The sequence below is a fragment of the Mobula hypostoma genome, chromosome 4, assembly GCF_963921235.1.
Source record: "Mobula hypostoma chromosome 4, sMobHyp1.1, whole genome shotgun sequence".
Lineage (NCBI taxonomy): Eukaryota > Metazoa > Chordata > Chondrichthyes > Myliobatiformes > Myliobatidae > Mobula > Mobula hypostoma.
The window spans coordinates 3,705,511-3,727,166 of record NC_086100.1 but is presented as its reverse complement, the minus strand read 5'-3'; the positions used below and the strand labels follow the sequence as shown (position 1 = coordinate 3,727,166).

General features: G+C 43.2%; 1 protein-coding gene across 2 annotated transcripts in view; it reads right to left on the bottom strand.

Annotated features, from left to right (window-relative positions):
* abcf3 (ATP-binding cassette, sub-family F (GCN20), member 3) overlaps window positions 1-21,656 on the bottom strand; it is a 172,589-nt gene that overhangs the window by 18,815 nt on the left and 132,118 nt on the right. For both annotated transcript variants that reach the window (XM_063045252.1, XM_063045253.1), the window contains exons 15-17: window positions 16,504-16,548; window positions 6,533-6,665; window positions 1,198-1,286 (exon numbers count right to left, since the gene is read on the bottom strand). In XM_063045252.1, the coding sequence (XP_062901322.1) occupies window positions 1,198-1,286; window positions 6,533-6,665; window positions 16,504-16,548 (267 nt within the window). The remainder of the gene's footprint in view (window positions 1-1,197; window positions 1,287-6,532; window positions 6,666-16,503; window positions 16,549-21,656) is intronic.

The window sequence follows — 21,656 nt, the reverse complement described above, 5'->3', positions numbered from 1 at the left end:
TCTGTGTTTTCTGGCTCCCTCGGTCCAAATAGTTGTTAATGAACAGTGAATGAAATAACAGGCCATGTTAATAATGTCGCTCTCTTCGATGTTAAGCCGACTACACCCAACTCCAGTCAAATGAAAACTTAGCTGGTGCTCAAGATGATTCTGGTGGATGTCAGCGACAAGTTTTATTTCCACACGGAGAGTGGAGGGTATATGGAACACCCTGTCAAATGTGGTGGTAAAGGCAGATACATTAGTGACATTTAAGAGACTCTTAAAGATATGTGGATGATAGAAAAATGCAAGATTATGTGGGAGAAAAGGATTAGATTTATCTTGGAGTAGGTGAAAAGATTGGCACAACATTGTGGGTCTTCGGACTGTTCATAGACTGGAGGGCCTGACTGCGCTGTAGTGTTTTATATGGGGACTGGCAAAGCCGTATTTCTCCTCCTCAACATGGAGGCTGATTAGAATTCCACCACCTGCCTATTCCTCATTGTCCAATCTGTATAGCAGGGCGAATGCAGCACAGGTGGGGAATTGGAAGCATTGAAACATTGTCAACACATCCACTTCAGTGAGTGAGAATAAAAATTTCATGTCTTATGGTCTTTTGACTTCTGCCAGAGATGGAGTGGAGAGCCGCCACCTATTTCCCAGGGCGGGAATGGCTAACGTGAGAGGTCATAATTTTAAGGTGATTGGAAGAAAGTACTGGGGAGATGTCAGAGACAGTTTTTTTTTTATATATAAAGTAGTGGGTGCATAGAACGACATGCCAGATGTGGTGGTAGAGGCAGATACATTAGGGACATTGCATACGGATGGTAGAAAAATAGAGGGTTATATGGGAGGGTAGGAACTGATTGATCTTGCAGTAGGTGAACAGGTTGGCACAACATCATGGTCCAAAGGGGCTCAAGTGTTCCATGTTCTCTGTTCATTTCCCACAGAAGGCTGCTGCCCTTTGTCAATTTTTCCCAAATGGGCGGACAAAGAAGATTCAATACGAACTGGGACAGCAATTGACATAGGGAATCTTTTCAGAGAAAACAGAAGATGGGGACAATTGGACAGCCGAATTATGATCTCTGAGAACAAATGAACAAGTGCCCTCTTCCTGTGGTGTTCAACACTGAATTTTTCTAAGGACACTCATTTCAACCCCTCTCTAACTGAGCAAAATACAGCAAAACTAGATTGTACCTGTGTGCGTGTCTAATACCCTCAACAGGTGTCAAGTCCCCAAGCAGCAACTTTAGCAATGTTGTTTTACCAGCGCCATTCTCGCCAACCTGTAAACAGAAGATAAGTTAAAAAATAACACAAAGCAGAAGGCTTTTATACCAAAAGATGCGTGGAAATACGAGACGTAATATACAAGAAGCTATCTCATGTAACAGTTGGGTGGAAAACAAAACAGGGGCAGAGATTAAAAGTAATTTCTGACTGGGCAACACAGTAGCATGCTGGTTAGCGCGATGCCTTTACAGCTTGGGGCATCGGAGTTCGGAGTTCAATTCAAGCGCCATCAGTAAGGAGTCTGTACGTACTCCCCATGGAATGCGTGAATTTTCTCCAGGTGCTCCAGTTTTCTCCCACAGTTCAAAGCTGTACCAGCTAGCAGGTTAATTGGTCATTGTAAATTGTCCTGTGATTAGACTATGGTTAATTCACGGATTAATGAGCAGCATGGCTTGAGAGGCCTACTCCATGCTGCACCTCAATCTATAAATAAATAAGAGGTGGGAGGGAGCAGAGCACGAAGTGACAGGACTGAAATTATACGATTAGCTCTATTTGTCACATATCCATCAAAACGAACAGTGAAATGCATGTTTGTGCCAATGACCCACACGGTCTGAGGATGTGCCGGGGGCAGCCTGCAAGTGTTGCCGTAATTCCAGCACTAACATCTCTATCTGTTTTACCACAGCATTAGAGAGGGATAGGAACAGACAAGGTAGGAAAGCCTTTAATTGGAGTAAGGGGAAATATAAGGATGTCAGGCAGGAACTTGGAAGCATAAATTGGGAATAGATGTTCTCAGGGAAATGTATGGCAGAAATGTGGCAAATGTTCAGGGGATATTTGCGTAGGTACATTCCAATGAGACAGGGAAAGGATGGTAGGGTACAGGAGCTGTGGTGTACAAAGGCTGTTGAAAATCCAGTCAAGAAGAAAAGCTTATGGAAGGTTCAAAAAACTAGGTAATGATAGAGATCTAGGAGATTATAAGGCTAGCAGGAAGGAGTTTAAGAATGAAATTAGTACAGTCAGAAGGAGCCATGAGAAGGCCTTGGCAAGCAGGATTAAAGAAAACCCCAAGGTATTCCACAAGTATGTGAAGAGCAGAGATAGCAGAGGTACTTAATGAATACTTTGCTTCAGTATCCACTACGTAAAAGGATCTTGCCAATTGTAGGGATGACTTACAGTGGATTGAAAAGCCCTAGCATGTAGACATTAAGAAAGAGGATGTACTGGAGCTTTTGGAAAGCATTAAGCTGGATAAGTCTTCAGGACCAGATGAGATGTACCCCAGGCTACTGTGTGACGTGAGGAAGGAGATTGCTGAGCCTCTGACAATGATCTTTACATCATCAATGGAGATGTGAGAGGTTCCAGAGAATTGGAGTGTTGCAGATGCTGTTCCTTTCTTCAAGAAAGGGGGTAGAGATAGCCCAGGAAATTATAGACCAGTGAGTCTTACTTCAGTGGTTGGTAAGTTGATGGAAACGATCCTGAGAGGCAGAATTTATGAACATTTGGAGAGGCAGCATATGATTAGGATTAGTCAAAATGGCTTTGTCAAAGGCAGGTCATGCCTTACAAGCCTGATCGAATTTTCTGAGGATGTGACTAAACACACTGATGAAGGAAGAACAGTAGATAGTGCATATGCCATTTGATAAGGTACCCCATGCAAGAGAAAGAAAGAAGGCATGGGATCCAAGGGGACCTTGCTTTGCAGATCCAGACTTGGCTTGCCTACAGAAGGCAAAAATTGATTGGAGACAGGTCATATTTTGCATGGAGATCGGTGACCAGTGGTGTGCCTCAGGGATCTGTTCTGGGACCCTTACTCTGTGATTTTTATAAATAACCTGGATGGGGAAGTGGAGGGATGGGTTAGTAAATTTGCTGATGACACAAGGGTTGGGGGTGTTGTGGATAGTGTGGAAGGCTGTCAGAGGTTACAGCGGGATATCGATAGAATGGAAAACTGGGCTTAGAAGTGGCAGATGCAGTTCAAACCAATTAAGTGTGAGGTGGTTCATTTTGGTAGCTCAATTATTATAGCAGAATATAGTATTAATGGTAAGACTCTTGGCAGTGTAGAGGATCAGAGGGATCTTGGGGTCAGAGTCCATAGGACACTCAAAACTGTGCAGGTTGACTCTGTGGTTAAGGCGGCATACGGTACATTGGCCTTCATCAACTGTGGGATTAAGTTTAAGATCCAAGAGGTAATGTTGCAGCTATATAGGACCCCGGTCAGACCCACTTGGAGTATGTGCTCATTTCTGGTCACCTCACTACCGGAAGGATGTGGAAACTATAGAAAGGGTGCGGAGGAGATTTACAAGGATGTTGCCTGGATTGGGGAACATGCCTTATGAAAATAGATTGAGTGAACTTGGCCTTTTATCCTTGGAGTGGCGGAGGATGAGAGGTGACCTGATAGAGATGTATAAGACGAAGAGAGGCATTGATCATGTGGATTGTCAGAGTCTTTTCCTAGGGCTGAAATGGCTAACACGAGAGGGCACAGTTTTAAGGTGCTTGGAAGTAGGTACAGAGGAGATGTCAGGAGTACATTTTTTTTACGCAGAGAGTGGTGAGTGTGTGGAATGGGATAGGGTCTTTTAAGAGACTCCTGGATAGGTACATGGAGCTTAAAACAGGGGGCTATGGGTAACCCTAGGTAATTTCTAAAGTTCGGCACAGCATTGTGGGCCAAAGGGAGTGTATTGTGATGTAGGATTTCTGTGTTTCTAACTTAGCATACCCACAACTTACTACGCCTTTCAAACATGGGAGGAAGCACCTGGAGGAAACTCATGTGGTCATGGGGAGAATGTACAAACCCCCTACAGAGAGTGGCGTGAATCAAACATGAGTCGCTGTAAAGCATTATATTAATCACTATGCCTCCATGCCTCAAACAGCGGTGGTAGTGGTGGGAGAAACCCTCACCACATTTCATCAGTAGCTGGGTGTGTACTTGAAGAACAGTCACATGCAAGGCAAGATGCGATTGGGCTTGTTTTTAACTGGAACTGAGACACTGAATAAATAGACTATAAAACACAAAAACAGAATTAGGTCAGTTGGCATATTGAATCTGCTCCACTATTCCATCATGGTTGATTTATTAATCCTCTCAATGCCGTTCTCCCGACTTATCCCCGTAACCTTTAACACCCTGACTAATCAAGAACCTACCAAACCCCGCTTTAAATATACAGTGCCTATAAAAAGTATTCACCTGCCCCCCCCCGCCCCCCCGGAAGTTTTCATGTTTTGTTTTACAATATTCAATCACAGTGGATTTAATTTGACTTTTTTTGACACTTCTGTGTCAAAGTGAAAACAGATCTCTACATAATGATCTAAATTAATTACAAATATAAAATACAAAATAATTGATTGCATAAGTATTCACTCCTTTCAAGGCAGTTTTAGTAGATGTACCAATTACAGCCTTGAGTCTGTGTGGATAGGTCTCTATCAGCTTTGCACATCTGGACACTGCAATTTTTCCTCATTCTTCATTCCAAAACTGCTCAAGCTCTGCCAGATTGTATGGTGATCATGAGTGAACAGCCCTTTTCAAGCCCAGACACAAATTCTCGACTGGATTGAGGTCTGGACTCTGACTTGGCCACTCCAGGACACTAACTTCGTTGTTTTTAAGCCATTCCTGTGTAGCTTTGGCTTTATCTTTGCGGTCATTTTCTTGCTGGAAAACAAATCTCCCAAGTCGCAGTTCTCTTGCAGACTGATTCAGGTTTTCTTCCAAGATTTCCCTGTATTTTGCTGCAATCATTTTACCTTCTGCCTTCACAAGCCTTCCAGGGCCAGCTCAGCGAAGCATCCCCACAGCATGATACAGCCACCACCATGCTTCACGGTAGGGATGGTGAGTTTTTAATGATGTGTAGTGTTTGGCTTATGCCAAACATAGCACTTAGTCTGTTGGCCAAAAAGCTCAATTGGTTACAAGAGTATCGGCAAGTTGACAGTGCCTGGAGGTTTATGGCAGGAAGTTTCTCCCTTTTGCCGCCGCTATCGGGGACTCAGGAGTCGATCAACTCAGGACTTTGAGACTATTTTTTTTTACTATGCCTATGGACGGTTCTTCATCAAATTATGGTATTGCTTTGCACTGCTGTAACTATATGGTATAATTATGTGGTTTTGTCAGTGTTAGTCTTTGGTTTGTCTTGTTTTCTGTGATATCACGCCGGAGAAACATTGTATCATTTCTTAATGCACGTATGCATTTCTAAATGACAAGAGGACTGAGCATTCTCATAATCTAAAAAAAAAGGGTGTAATTGGGCAGTATGAGCTCGTTGGCTTGGAAAAGGCCTACTACCGTGCAGTATCACTAAATTAAAACCACAATAGCGTACCAGTAAATACAGCGCTTTTACAGCTCAGGGTATTGGAGTTTGGAGTTCAATTCCAGCACCGTTTATAAGGAGTTTGTACGTTCTCCCTGTGTACTGTATGGGTTTCCTCCCACAGTCCAAAGGCCTACCGGTTAGTAGGTTAATTGGTTATTGTAATTCGTCCTGTGATTGGGCTAGGGTTAAGTCGGTGGGTTTCTGAGCAGTGCAGCTTATTGGCCAGAAGGACCTAGTCCACACTGTATCTCTAAATAAATAAAGATGTGACAGCCATGGAGGAGCATACAAGACATGCACTGTTCCCTTATAGATCGCAACACCATTCCATCTCTACCCTGCCTTCCATATCATTCCTGTGCCCTCATAGAGTCATAGAGCATTACAGCACAGAAACAGGTCCTTCAGCCCATCTAGTCCACGCTGAACTGTTACTCCCATTGACCTTCACCTGGACCATAACCCTCCATACTCTTCCTATCCATGTACTTATCAAAACATCTCTTAAATGTTTAAAAAGCATTCACATCCATCATTCCTCTGGCCATTCATTCCACACTTGCACCAGCCTCTGAGTGAAGAAGCTCCCCCTCGTGTTCTGTTAAGCCAGTGGTCCCCAAACTCCGGGACGCGCACTGATACATTGCCGCAAAGAACGCAGCAGTGCAGTGGTAACCTGAACGCACCCAGCACATCTTTAAGAAAAAGGTGGAAATAAACAAGCTAATTAATTAGGTGCTATCCGTCACAGAAATGTCAGCCCAGATCAGAGGCGACTGCACCCCTGCATTCTTCGCAGCAATGTATCGGTCCGCGGCCCGGGGGTTGGGGATCACTGCGTTAAGCATTTCACCTTTCACTCCTAACCCATGACATCCAATAAGCCAGAGAATAAATATACGTACTATGCAAATCCGTGACTCCTGATCAGCAGACACAGAGAGATTTTTGAAGATGGGACATTCAGTAGTGTAACCGAAGTCTACATCAGTCATCTGTAATATTGGAGGTGACAGCTTCTCAAAATTTTCAGGAAACCTGAGGAGGGAAGACAAGAGTGTATCACAAGTAATTCATAGGAGAACACAGATACCGTGCCAGATTACAGAAAACAGCTGAGATGCCCTTCATTTATTTGGGACACTATGCCACTTAATTGGGACAGGAGATTGTTGCTGAACAGATTCTAATTAGCGTGAGTTGTGTGGCTGTTAGAGACTACAACATATTTAGAGCAAACAGTTTTTAAATAGTGTCACTTTCATGTGTTTGTGACAAAAATCATTGTTTTTTGATAGCTGGCGAGAAATAAGCAGTAAGACAATTTAAGCAGTAAGCTTTGCTTATGGCTGTTATAAGCATTCAGGCTTGGAGAAGTCATAAACAGCCGGGAGTGAAAATGAAACTAACTTCAACAAGTTAGGAACTACTAAGAATTTGAAGGTATCGACAATCATGTTGAATGTTACAATGAAAATGAAGATTTGGAGAATGCAATCATTAAAGCATTGTTTGAAGGCAGTCCATTATCTGGACTAGGTCTTAGTGATAATTTTGTTCACTTACAGTCAATAAAAATGAACATGGCAGCTTACACTGGATGAATTCCTCCACTGATAACTAATACACAGTTTCATAGTATTGTAGTGGTATTGGCATTGTTCTAAGTTGTTCTGTATTTTATTTAAATACATAATTGGTTACTCAGTTAAACAATAGTTAAAAAGTTATCAAAATGACAAACTATTTCCATGAAACTTCAACTAATTGAGGCAGGTGTTTAATTGGGTCTAAATGTACTGGTCCCAATGTGTCCCGATTAACCAAACATACTGGGAATGCAGTTAAACTACAAACAAGATGCAAGACTTTAACATCCAATGGGAAGAATAGCCAGATGCCATGGCAGCATAATGGAAAGCATAACGCTATTACAGTGCCAATGACCCAGGTTCAATTCCAGCCACTGCCTGTAAGGAGTTTGTATGTTCTCACAGTGATTTCATGGGTTTCCACCCACATCTGAAATGCGTACAGGGTAGCATTAGAGAGTTGTGTGCATGCTATGTTGGTGGCAAAGCATGGTGACACTTGTGAGCTGCCCCCTGCACATCCTCAGACTGTGTTGGTCGTTGAAGCAAATGACACATTTCACTGTATGTTTTAATGTACATGTCACAAATAAAGCTAATATAGTCCAGGGAGGTGTAGCCCCTCTGGTGAAGGGGATTGTTGTGTCCAATCTGGAGCATCTCATTCAGCTTTGGTCTCCATCAGATACTCAGCTCTCACCTGTGGCTCCAAGTAGCGACATACGACGGGGGCCACGCCCCGGTACACAAATTGACAGGCGGGCTAAGACAGGTGAGGGTAGTTGGTAGGCCTCATACCCTGGGGAGAAAAGGACATGCCTGCGCTAGCATGTGAAGTCAACTCTGGTATACTGGGTGGATGAGATCAACAGTGTGACCCAATGGCCAAGAAGGTGGTTCTTCAACTCTTTGTGGAGAGTACAGGATGTGACAAGGCACAGATGATGTCATGGTCATCCACTGCAACCAAGGAAGTCCCCAGTTTGCGACACTGCACTTCTGAAGCGAGAGAGTGGAACTACCCCAGTGAAACAGCTTTTCTACTTTACAAGTTCTCTCACACAGGCTTCCTACCATTACTCGAGATGATGGACAACCACCAATGTAATCAAAATAGCAAGCATCCTAATTCAGCATTCTCTCTTTCAGCAAGGTTGGACAATAACGTGCCTGTCTCATGCTACACAGGAGCCTCTCCAGACTGAACACAGAATAACTCACTCTTGTGCTTCATCTGTACATATTTTAAACAAAGGCTTTTTCTATTCTGTCCACTTGGCCATTTTTATCAGGTCTCAATCTCACCTAGTTACTCAACTAACCATCAACAAATTATTTAATTAGATCACAAGAAACATTTGTGGTGCTGTTCTGATTTATTGTACAATGTCCTTGTTAAACTACCCCGCAACTTGAGTTATCCTGGGAAATTAAATACAACTGAAGCTCTAAAGGTGGATTGTGCAGTTACTCAAATATCTGTTCACAATCCACTTTTTGCCAAGTCCTGTCTCACACTGTTCAAATCAGCCTCCCCCACCCACCACATAATTCAGAACCTTAACTTGAGGACCAACATTACCCCCTTCTCGTAACTACTTTTAAGCACATCTGCAGCCCCCACTGTATATATTATACAGAGCTAGGGTGCCTAAATCCTTTGCATAGTACTGTAGTAATTTTATGTATTAGACTGTATTGCTGCCACAAAAAAAGACAAATTTAATCACATAAACTGGGTCTGATATGGGTCTCCATTGCAGACTGAGCTCTACGTTGCTGAGGCCCTGCAATAGCTCTCTGACACCTCCACTTACCTACCCCTCAAACAGGACCCCACTAAGGAACACCAGGCTGTTGTTTGCCACACCACCACCAATCTTATTGATTCTGGGGATCTCTGATTCACCGCCACCAACCTCATAGTTCCTGAACACCACACCTCCTGTTTCTACCTTCCACCCAAGATCGACAAATCCACTTGTCCAGGTAGACCAAATCACAAACAAGAGAAAACCTGCAGATATTGGAATCCGAGCAACACACACAAAATGCTGGAGGAACTCAGCAGGCCAGGCAGCATCTATGGAGAGAGGTACTGTCGATAGTTTGGGCCGAAACCTTTCAGTAGGACTGGAGATAAAAGCTGAAGAGTAGATTTAAAAGGTAGGGGGAAGGGAGAGAGAAACACAAGGTGATAGGTTTCACCTTGGAGAGGGAGGGATGAAGTAAAGAGCTGGCAAGTTACTTGCTGAAAGAGACAGGCGGCCATGGAAGAACAAAAGGGGGGAGGAGCACAGAGGGAGGTGGTGGGCGGGCAAGGAGATAAGGGGAGATAGGAAAAAGAAGAGGGATGGGAAATGGAGCAGGGGGTGTTACTTGAAGTTTGAGAAATCGATGTTCATGCCATCAGGTTGGAGGCTACCCAAAAGGAATATAAGGTGCTGTTCTCCAACCAAGTATGGTCTCATCACGACAGTGGAGGAGGTCATGATGGATATATCGGAATGGGAATGGGAAGTAGAATTAAAATGGGCGGCCACTGTGAGCTCCTGCTTGTTCTGGCAGATGAAGCTTTGATGCTTAGCAGAGCAGTCTCTCAATCTACGTCGGCTCTCACCGATATACAGGAGGTCACATTGGGAGCACCGAACACAGTAAATAACCCCAATAGACTCACAGGTGAAGTGTTGCCTCACTTGGAAGGACTGTTTAGGGCCCTGAATGGTAGTGAAAGATGTGGTGTAGGGGCAGGTGTAGCACTTGTTCCACTTGCCAGGATAAGTACCAGGAGGGATGAATGGACAAGGCAGTCGCAAAGGGAGCGATCCTGGTGGAAAGCAGAAAGTGGGGGTGGGGGGAAGAGGGAAAGATGTGCTTGGTGGTGGGAGTTCGAGAATTATGTGCTGGACGCGGAGGCTGGTGGGGTGGTAGATAAGGACAAGAGGAACCCTATCTCTGGTAAGCTGGCAGGAAAATGGGGTAATAGCAGATATGTATGAAACGGAAGAGATGCGGTTGAGGGCAGCATTGATGGTGAAGGAAAGGAAGTCCCATTCTTTGAAAAAGGACACCTCCTTTATTCCAGAATGAAAAGCCTCATTTTGAAGGCAGATGCAGCGGAGATGTAGGAATTGAGAGAAGGGGATGGCATTTTTACAAGTAGCAGGGTGGTACGAGGTATAGTCCAGGTAGCTGTCAGAGTCCATTGGTTTGCAATAGATATCAGTAGACAAGCTGTCTCCAGAGATAGAGAAAGTGAGATCGAGAAAGAGAAGGGAGGTGTCGGAAATGAACCAGGTGAATTTGAGGGCAGGATGGAAGTTGGAGGCAAAGTGGATGAAGTTGACAATTCAGCATGGGTGCACTTTTTCTACAGTACATTGATGACTGCATTGGTGCTGCTTCCTGCAGGCAAGGAGATAAGGTGAGAGAAGGAAGTTTTCATGCTTTATTGCTTTACAACATTGAATCACAGTGGATTTAATTGTTTTTTTTTTGACATTGATCAACAGAAAAAGACTCTTCTGTGTCAAAGTGAAAACAGATCTCTACAAAGTGAGATAAAATTACAAGTATAAAACACAAACTAATTGATTGCATAAGTTTTTACTTCCTTCAAGTCAGAATTTAGTAGATACACCTTTGGCAACAATTACAGCCTTGAGTCTGTGTGGATAGGTCTCTAACAGCTTTGCACATCTGGACACTGCAATTCTTCCCTATTCTTCTTTACAAAACTGCTCAAGCTCTGTCAGATTGCATGAGGATCATGAGGGAACGGCTTTTTCAAACTCAGCCACAAATTCACAATTGGATTGTCTGCACTCTGACTTGGCCACTCCAGGACATTAACTTTGTTATTTTTAAGCCATTCCTGTGTAGCTTTGGCTTTATGCTTGGGGTCATTTTCTTACTGGAATACAAATCTTCTCTCAAATTGCAGTTCTTCTGCAGACTGTACCAGTTTTTCTTCCAGGATTTCCCTGCATTCATTTTACCTTCTACCTTCACAAGCCTTCCAGGGCCTGTTGCAGTGAAGCAACTCCAGCATGATGCAGCCACCACCATGCTTCACAATATGCAAGATGTGTTTTTGACTATGTTCGGTGTTCGGCTTACAACAAACATAGTGTTCAGTCAGATGGCCAAAAAGCTCAATTTTGGTTTTATCAGACCACAGAACCTTCTTCCAGCTAACTTCAGAGTCTCCCACATGCCTTCTGGCAAGCTCTAGGCGAGATTCCATGTGAGGTTTTTTTCTCCAACAGTGGCTTTCTCTTTGCCACACTCTCATAAAGCTGTGACTGGTGAATCACCCGGGCAACAGTTGTTGTATGCAGAGTCTCTCCCATCTCAGACACTGAAGCTCGTAACTCCTCCAGAGTTGTCACAGGTCTTTTGGTGGCTTCCCTCACTAGGTCCCTTCTTGCATGGTCACTCAGTTTTTGAGGATGACCTGCTCTAAGCAGATTTACAGCTGTGTCTTCTCCGAGGATTGTCACCTTGTCGTGGTGGAGAAGCTTGTGTGGTCCTGTGATCCTGAGAGCAATGCCGTCTGGAGCTATGCTCCTGATAGGGTCACCCATGGCGGTAAGGTCGAGGGTGAGGTCCCTGACAAAGAACAATCCAACCAAGACCTCAACGGTGGAACAGGTGGACGAAGTTACTTCGAACTCAACGGCTGTGAAGGCGGATGAAGGCTGCAACAAATCCATCAGCTCCAATCGTCGTTGTTTCTATGCCATTGGGATCAGTTGGTTGATTTGTGAAGTATCGTGTGCTTCTTGGAGGTGCAACATCACGTACACGTTAAACAAATACATGCACAGGCGTCTTTGCTCTGTGGGCCACTTCTTCAGAACGAAGACTATTATCCTCGACCCCGAGGGATAGCCACGACGACGACGATGACAGCTGTGTCATATTCTTTTCTATTTCTTGATGATAGCTTAACTGTACTCCAACTGTGGTTTTTGCCAGGATACTGACTGACCAGCAGTTGGACCTTCCAGATACAGGTGTGTTTTTACTACAATCAATTGAAACACCTTGAGTGCACACAGGTGATCTCCATTTAACTAATTATGTGACTTCTAAAACCAATTGGTGGCACCAGTGATGATTTGGTGTGTTATATTGAAAAAGAGTGAATACCTTTGCAATCAACTATTTTGTGTTAATATCTGTAATTAATTTAGATCACTTTGTTGAGATCTGTTTTCATTTTGACACAAAAGTTTTTTCTGTTGATCAGTATCAAAGTGTGAAAAAAGCCAAATTAAATCCACTGTGAATCAATGTTGTAAAACAATAAAACATGAAAACTTTCAAGGGGGGCTGAGTACTTTCTATAGAGACTGTATACATGTCAAGACTTTTGCACAGTACTGTATACGGAGCACAGTCACAGGAAAACAGCATCAAGGACCCCCACCATCCAGGCCATGCTCTCTGCCATCAGGAAGGAGGTGCAGGAGCCTTCGAACCCACACCACCAGGTTCAGGAACAGTTATTACCCCTCAACCAGTGTGAGGTTTCTGAACCACTGTGGATAATTTCACTCACCTCAACACAGAACTGATTCTACGATCTGAAGACTCACTTTCAAGTTCTCTACAAACTCCTGTTCCCAGTATTATCCCCACTAGTTTTCTTGGAGGGAATTCCACGATCTTGACCCAGTAACAATGAAGGAACAGTGATATGTTTCCAAGTCAGGATGGCGAGTGACTTGGAGGTGGCTTTCAAAGTGGTGGTGTTTCCAGTTATCTGTTGTTCTCGTCCTTCTAGATCAGGGGTTGGCAACCTTTTTGCCTCTGTGGGCCAGATCACGTATTAATGAGCGGACAGTGGGCCAGATATATGCCATAAAAAACTTGAAATATGGGAATTATCCATTTAAATACATCTAGTTACTTTTGCTTCAAATTAATGAATAACACATGCCAATCAGGATCAATCAGATTGCATGCCAATCAGGATCACGAAAATGTGAAGCATCCTCATTTTTACTTTCAAGGAATATTGCCACCTCTTCATGCAATGCAAATACTCTTTCCAGCATTGACTCTCAATAAGCCAACGTATGTTGCAGAAGTGAGCCAGGTCCTCATATTCTGCCTCCGTATCCAACAAAAACTGCTGAAACTGGCGATGATTCAACCCACCAGAGAGGATCAGATTCACTGCCTTCATAACAATGTCCTTTAATTTCAAAGACTTAGCACATGATGCCTCTTGATGGATAATGTAATGAATTTTAACCAATTTCTGTGCGATTCCAAGGTTTTCCATTTATCCTTGCAGCAATGCAATGATGTCTTTTTTCTGTCCCACCATTGCTGCTGCCCCATCAGTTGTTATGCCAATTAGCTTCGACACATTAAGTTTCACTTCTGACATCATTTTCAACAAAGCTTCAAAAATGTCTGCTCCAGTAACCGTGTCCTTCATAGGAATTAATTGAATAAACTCTTCAAAAAGTTGAAAAGTTGAGGTCACTCCTCACACAAACACTTCAGGTTGAGCAGTGTCTCTCAAGTCTGTGCTCTCATCAAGCGCAATTGAAAAAAATTGCAATTTGTTGCAGGCATCCCTTAAACAACTTTTAAATCTGCTGACATTTCTTCAACTCGCCGTGTGAACTTTCTTACTGACAGGCTGATAGATGCAAATAAAGATTTATTTTCAGGACAAACAATACCCACCACTGCCAGTAAACATTCTTTGACAAACTCTCCCATCTGTAAAAGGCTTCATCTTTTCTGCAATACGTTTTGAGACTTCGTAGCTGGCATGGGTATTTCCTTCATTTTGACTGTTCTTGGCTAAAAATGATGTTTGTTTTCCAAAACTAGCCTTCATTCGCTCAACTTCATCTTTCCTTGTTTGCCCAGTAAACTTGTTAAAATTTCCACTATGGCGGATCTCGTAATGTTGCCTGATATTTGCACCATCTTCACAGCAACATTTTCTAGGCAAATGAGGAAAAAATGATTTCCCAGCTTGCTCGATGAAGAAGTGTCTTGGAAATTTCAGCACTCAGTGTCTACCTTCGTGCATTTCGCATTCATTGCCATTGGAATTTTTTGCTTTGATTTTATTTTGAAACACGAGTTATTCAACAAGTATCATAGCACATGTAAATATCTGGATATTTAGCGTGGATTTCTTGTTAAAACTCAGTGACACTGTTTCTGTTTACAAATTTCAACGATCCCATCTGAAAACGTGCGCGTTCACGGAGAGTACCTAATACATATTAATAAGGTAGTCTGCCTTCCCGTCATTCGTATATACCAGTGTTTGGTTTGGAACAAAACGGAACCTGGGGCCAGTGCAACAAGATGTCATGCTTGTCCATCAGTGTGGCCATGTGAAAAATCGTTCGTGGGTCAGATAAGCGTAGTATCCCAATATTTGCCTGCGGGCTGGTCAAAATACCTTCGCAGGTTGCCTATCCCTGCTATAGATGGTAGTGGTCGTGGGTCTGAAAGGTGCTGCCTTTGGACTTTGGTGTGCTGTTGCAGTGCATCTCGTAGATAGTACACACTGCTACAACCGTTCATCGATGGTAGAGGGATAGGATATTTGGATGCATAACAAACCAATTAGCAATACATCATTAGGATGCAGGAGAAAATCTGGCAGAAACACACAGTATCATAAGAAGAATGTGCAAGCTCCAGACAGACAGCAACCAAACACAATACTGTGTGTACAGCGGTGCCCTTCAAATTATGAAGACCCTGCCTCCACCTCTAGCTCACTATTCACAGCATTTAATGGGACAGCTTGCTCAGTTCAATCCCGTAAGTCTCCTCAGCACTGAGAACTTTGTGCCGCATTCCTCTGCTAAAGAATAAGGCAATGGTCAAACCACACTGGAATTGTTCTGGAAGACTAGAAAATTGCAAATGTCACTCTGCTCTTTAAGAAGGGAGGGAGGGAGGAAGGCAGAAGAAAGGAAATTATAGGCAAGTTAGCCTGACTTCAATGGTTGGGAAGATGTTGAAGTCCATTATTAAGGATGAGGTTTCAGGGTACTTGGAGACATATAATAGGCCAAAGTCAGCATGGTTACTTAAGGGAAAACCTTGCCTGACAAATCTGTTGGAATTCTTTGAAGAAATTACAAGCAGGATAGACAAAAGAGAACTGGTGGATGTTGTGTTCTTGGATTTTCAAAAGGCCTTTGACAAGGTACCACACATAATGCTGATTAACAAGATTAGTGCCGATGGTATTACAGGAAAGATTCTAGCATGGATAAAGCATTGACTGATTGGCAGGAGGCAAAGAGTGGGAATAACGGGAACCTTTTCTGGCTGGCTGCTGGTGACTAGTGGTGTTCCACAGGGGTCTGTGTAGGGATTGCTACTTTTTACATTATGCAGCAATGACTTGGATGATTAAGTGATGGCTTTGTGGCCACGTTTGCGGAAGTTACGAAGATAGGGTAAGGGGCAGATAGTGTTGAAGAAGCAGGGGGTGTGCAGAAGGACTTAGATTAGGAGAAAGGGCAAAGAAGTAGCACAGTGTTGGGAAGTGTATGGTCATGCATTTTGGTCGAAGGAATAGGTGTGGAGTACTTTCTAAACAGAGAGAAAATTCAAAAGTCAGAGGTGCAAAGGGATTTGGGAATCCTCTTAACCTTCCCTAAAGGTTAACTTACAGGCTGAGTCAGTGGTAAGGAAGGGAAATGCAATATTAGCATTCATTTCAAGAGGACTACAATACAAGCGCAAGGATGTGATGCTGAGGCTTTATATGGCATTGGTTACTTACAATGAATATGGAAATGATGTTTCCTATAGCAGGGGAGTCTAGGATCAGAGGGCACAGCCTCAGAATGGAGGTGCATCCATTTAGAATACAAATGAGGAAGAATTTCTATTAGTGAATCTGTGGAATTCATTTCCACAGAGGGCTCCAGAGGCCAAGTCATTGGGTATATTGAAATCAGTGGTTGACAGGTTCTTGATTAGTCAAGGTGTCAAAGGTTATAGGGAGAAGGCAGAAGAATGGAGTTGAGAGGGATGATAAGTCAGCCGTGATGGAATGGCGGAGCAGAGTTGATGGCCCCAGTGGCCTAATTCTGGTCCTATGTCTAACAACATGAATTCCAGAACCTCTTGGAAATAGTGCTCTCACTTCCACAGAGCAGTATATTTACTAGTGTATATTCACGATTGTTCTGTTCATTCCAAGTATCTAGCATATATAAGAATGGTGCAGCACTGAGCAACATCATTTCATGCAACTCGAACATTCCACTAACCTTATCGTCACCTCTGGCTCCTTCTCGAGAGGCTTCAGCTCCGGCCTGGGGAATTAAGATGGCACAAATTCAAGAGGCTTTGGAAACAAAACAATTCAAGTATCACATTTTAGATTACAAAGTGTAACAAATACTCCACAGGCCTACCTGTTTTGCAGAGCAGTGATCCCTGGCTTAGAATTAGCTTTAATAGAGTCATAGAGTACTATAGCACAGTAACAGGCCCTTTGGTCCATCTAGTCCATACCAAACTATTAATCTGCCTAGTCCAGGGGTTCCTAACCAGGGGTCCATGGACTCCTTGCTTAATAGTATTGGTCCATGGCATGAAAAAGGTTGGGAACCTGTAGCCTAGTCCCATTGACCTGCACCTGGACCATAGCCATCCATATCTCTTTCATCCAAGTACCTATCCAAATTTCTCTTAAATGTTGAAATTAAACCCACATCCACCACTTCCACTGGCATCTCGTTCTATACTTTCACCACCCTCTGAGTGAAGAAATTCCCTCTCATGTTGCTCTTAGACATTTCACCTTTCACTCTTAACCCATGCCCTCTGATTGTAGCCCCAACCAATCTCAGTGGAAAAAGCCTACTTGTATTTTCCCCTGAAAAATTTGTATACCTCGATCAAACCTCCCATCATTCTCCAATGCTCCAGGAAGAAAAATCTCCTAACCTACTCAATTTTGCTGGTAAATCATGTCATTCAGCCTATTTTTCCAGCTGCTCCAGATCCCACATGGTAGTTTTCCTCGCTGTCCACGATACCCTCAACCTTGGTGTCATCCACAAATTTGTTGATCCAGTTTCCATCATCTAGATCGTTGATAGCTGATATAGATGATAAGTAACAATGGACCCAGCACCAATCCCTTCAGCACACTACTAGTCATAGGCCTCCAGTCAGAGAGAAAATCATATACTACCACTCCCCATCTTCTCCAGCGAAGCTAAGGTCTAATCAAATTTACTACCTCATCTTAAATACCGAGTGACTGAACCTTCTTGACCAACCTCCCGTGCAAGATCTTGTCAAATGCCTTGCTAAAGTCCATCCACTGCCTTGCCTCCATCAACTTTCCACGTAACTTACTCGAATAAATCTGTAAGTTTAGTTAGATACAACTTACCACACACAAAGCCATGTTGACTGTGCCTAATCAGGCCTGGTCTATCCAAATACTTCTGGAATGTATCTGGTCCCTTAGAATACCTTCCAATAACTTTCCCACTACTGATGTATGTCTGGCTCACTGGCCCACAAGTTCCTGGATTATTCTTAGAGCCTTTCTTGAACAATGGAAAATGATTAGCTACCCTCCGATCCTCTGGCTAAGGACAGTTTAAATAACTGTTCTGTACGAGGCTCCCGCAAGGTCCATAGGGTTTTCTTGTCAGGCCCTGGGGATTTATATCCCTTAATTGCCTCAAAACAAGCACCATCTCCTCTGTAATCCATAAACCAAAACAACAGCCGTCTGCTGCGACTCCAGAACTGGCAGGTAGTAATTTCAGTTTCTGTACAACAATAAGTCTTTTTTGCACAATAGATTACAAAAATATAGCATTTTAATATAGCCACTGTAAATATACCATTTTAATTGATCCATCAAGCAGCAGCTTATTCCCATGACATAGAAAATAAAACACAGGAACAGGCCCTTTAGCCCACAATGTTGTGCTGAACCAAATAAGTTAGTAATCAAATGGCCAACTAAACCAATCCCTTCTGCCTACACAATGTCCATATCCGCCCATTTTCCTCACATTCATGTGCATATCTAAACGTCTCTTAAAAGTCCCAAATTTTTCTGTCTCTACCACAACAGGCAGTACATTCCAGGCACCCACTACTTTGTGCAAAAGTATTTACCCCCACATCTATGAAATTACTCCCTCTCACCTTAAATGCATACCCTCTGCTATTAGACGTTTCAACCCTGGGAAAAAGATACCGTCTATCTACTGTATCTATGCCTCTCATCTTATAAACCTCCCCTCAATCTCTGCTGCTGCAGAGTTCGTTCAGCTACCTAAGTTTGTCCAACCTCTCGTTGGGCATGCCCTTCAATCTAAGCCGTTTCTTGGTAAACCTGTTCTGCACCCTCTCCAAAGTCTCAACATGCATCCTACAATGGGGTGACCAGAGCCGTATGCAATAATCCAGACACGAGGAAATCTGCAGATGCTGGAAATTCAAGCAACACACACAAAAAAATGCTGGTGAACGCAGCAGGCCAGGCATCATCGATAGGAAGAGGTATAGTTGACGCTTCAAGCTGAGACCCTTCTTTGTCAGTTAGTCCTGACGAAGGGTCTCGGCCCAAAACTTCAACTGTACCTCCTTCTATAGATGCTGCCTGGCCTGCTGCATTCACCAGCACTTTTTGTGTGTGTTACAATATTCCAGATGTGGCCTCACAAGAGTTTTCTAAAGATGCAATACAACTTCCTGACTTTTGAACTAAATGCCTTGACTAATAAATGTACATTTGCAATTGTTCATTGTGTCCCCTAGTGGTTACAGTGCTTTATGATTCTGGAAGCTTCTTGGCAATGTATTATTTAAATAGGGGTCATCTGATTGGTTGACTCTTATTTACAAGTTTGAATGTCTCTTATCTGTGGGATACAAAAGGGATCAACACATTGGACAGCCGTGTTTTCGTCTTTTTCTGTTCTTTGCTCTTAGCTACTAGACTTTTGCAACTCTATGCTTCCAATTCTTTTTGCTTTATTATCGCTTAATAAAATGATCGTGAAGCAACAGGTTTCACACCACTTTCTTGACTTCCACAAGAACCTTGAATCAAAAACATCAGAATCCAACACAGGGGTGGTGGTAGAGGCAGATAAATTAGGGGCATTTAAGCACAAGGATGATAGAAAAATAGAGGGCAATGTGGGAGGGAAGCATTAAATTGATCTTGGATTAGGTTAAAAGTTCAGCACAACAATAGCGTGGGATGAAGGGTCTGTACTGTACTGTAATGCTCTATTTATAAACTAAACTGTAATCAGTCAGTCCAGGACCACTGTCCTGGGAGACTGCATTAACAGATCTCTGGCCAGAAACCATAAGACCATGTGACATAGGAACAGAATTGGGCCATTCAGTCCATCAAGTGTCAACCATCATTCAATCACAACTGATTTATTATCCCTCTCAGCCCCATTCTCCTGCTTTCTCCCTGTAACTTCTGATACCCTGACTAATCAAGAAATAATCAACCTCAGGTTTATAAATACCCAAAGATATGGCTTCCACAGCAATCTCTGGAAATGAATTCCACAGACTCACTATTCTGATCGCTGTTCTAAATGGATATCCCTCTATTCTGAGGCTGTGCCTAGAGCAGGGGTCCCCAACCTTTTTTGCACCGCGGACCGGTTTAATAGTTTTGGGGGGTGTTCAAGTAGGGTTAAGCTCACCGCAACATGTCTTTTACAGTGAGGGTTGCCAACTTTCTCACTTCAAAATAAGGGACAAAAGTAGCAGTCAAATCCCGGGACACTTTACCCCTAGAAAGACTACGATGACCATGAAGCCTTGCACGGGCACCTGTGTGCACATGCGTGACGTGCGCACGTGCCGATTTTTTTTCCCCACAAATCGGTTTTGCCTTCATCTTCCCAACTATACTGTACATACATTATTTCTACTTTATATAGGCTGTGTATTTATCATATCATTCCTGCTTTTACTATATGTTAGTGTTACTTATTTTCGGTTTTATGTGTTATTTGGTATGATTTGTTAGGTTATTTTTTGGGTCTGGGAAACGCTCAAAAATTTTTCCCATATAAATTAATGGTAATTGCTTCTTCACTTTACACCATTTTGGCACGAAAGATTTCATAGGAACTCTCTACCTTAGCACAGAAAATACGGGACAAACCAATTTAGCCCAATATAAGGGATGTCCCAGCAAATACGGGACAGTTGGTAACCCGTATGTTCAAGTTCAACAGTGCCTGACAGGGAATGAGGAAAGGTGCAGCTCACTCATATCATTTCCTCATGGCCCGGTAGCACGTGCTTTGTGGCCCAGTGGTTGGGGACCACTGGCCTAGAGAATGTTTCCTAGGCTCCCCACCATTGGAAACATTCTTTCCACATCCGCTCTATCTAGGCCTTTCAATAGGTTTCAGTGAGGGCCACCCCCCAATTCTTCTAAGCTCCAGCAAGTACAGGCCCAGAGCCAGCAAACACTCCTCATCCGTTAACCCTTTCATTCCTAGAATCATTCTCATAAATCTCCTCTGGATCTTCTTCAATGCAGCACACTTCTTCTGAGATAAGGGGACCAAAGGTCTAGGTAAAATCCTGGACAGCTTACGTAAACCTCTCCATCCAGTATTTGATGGAGCCCTGGGTGCAGCAAATGGTAGTTAGTCAGTAGCCATCTACAACCCACTAAGTCACTGAATGCTGCATGGTCTGTTGCTGGCAGAGAAATCAAGCCACTACTCTGCTTACAAGTTCACGTTCTAATTTATTGTCATCTGACTGTATGTACATACAACCAACCAATGTTCCTCTAGACCACAGTGCAACCACACAGCCTACATCAAGCACAGCACATAGAACAAAATATTACCAATAAATAAGTTAATAAAATATAACTCAAAGTGCATGTAGTGCACAGCACAGAAAAACAGTAAACAGCTCGCTGTCCTAGTGATGTGACCTCGGTAGTGGCAGGGTATTCATTGGTCTTACAGCCTGAGGGAAGAAGCTGTTATCCAGACTGACAGTCCTAGTCCTGATGCTCCTGTATCTCCTTCCTGATGGTAGTGGGTCAGAGAGATTGTGGGATGGCTGATAGGATTCCTTGACAATGCTTTGGACCCTTTGACTGTAATGCTCTTGGTCAATATCACAAACGGAGGGAGGGGGAGGAGAAGGAAGGGAGACACCAGTGATCCCCTTGGCAGTTTTTACTGTCCTCTGTAGTGTCTTGCGGTCCAACGCATTGTGACTTCTGTACCACGCAATGATGCAGCCAGACAGGACACACTTGATGATGCTCCTGTAGAAAGTTGTTAGGATGGGGAAGGGGAGCTAGTTGGGAACTAGATAAAAACACAAGTATTTTATTGATTTCTTTAATGAGCTGCATAAAGAACTGGTTAAATGTCAGTGT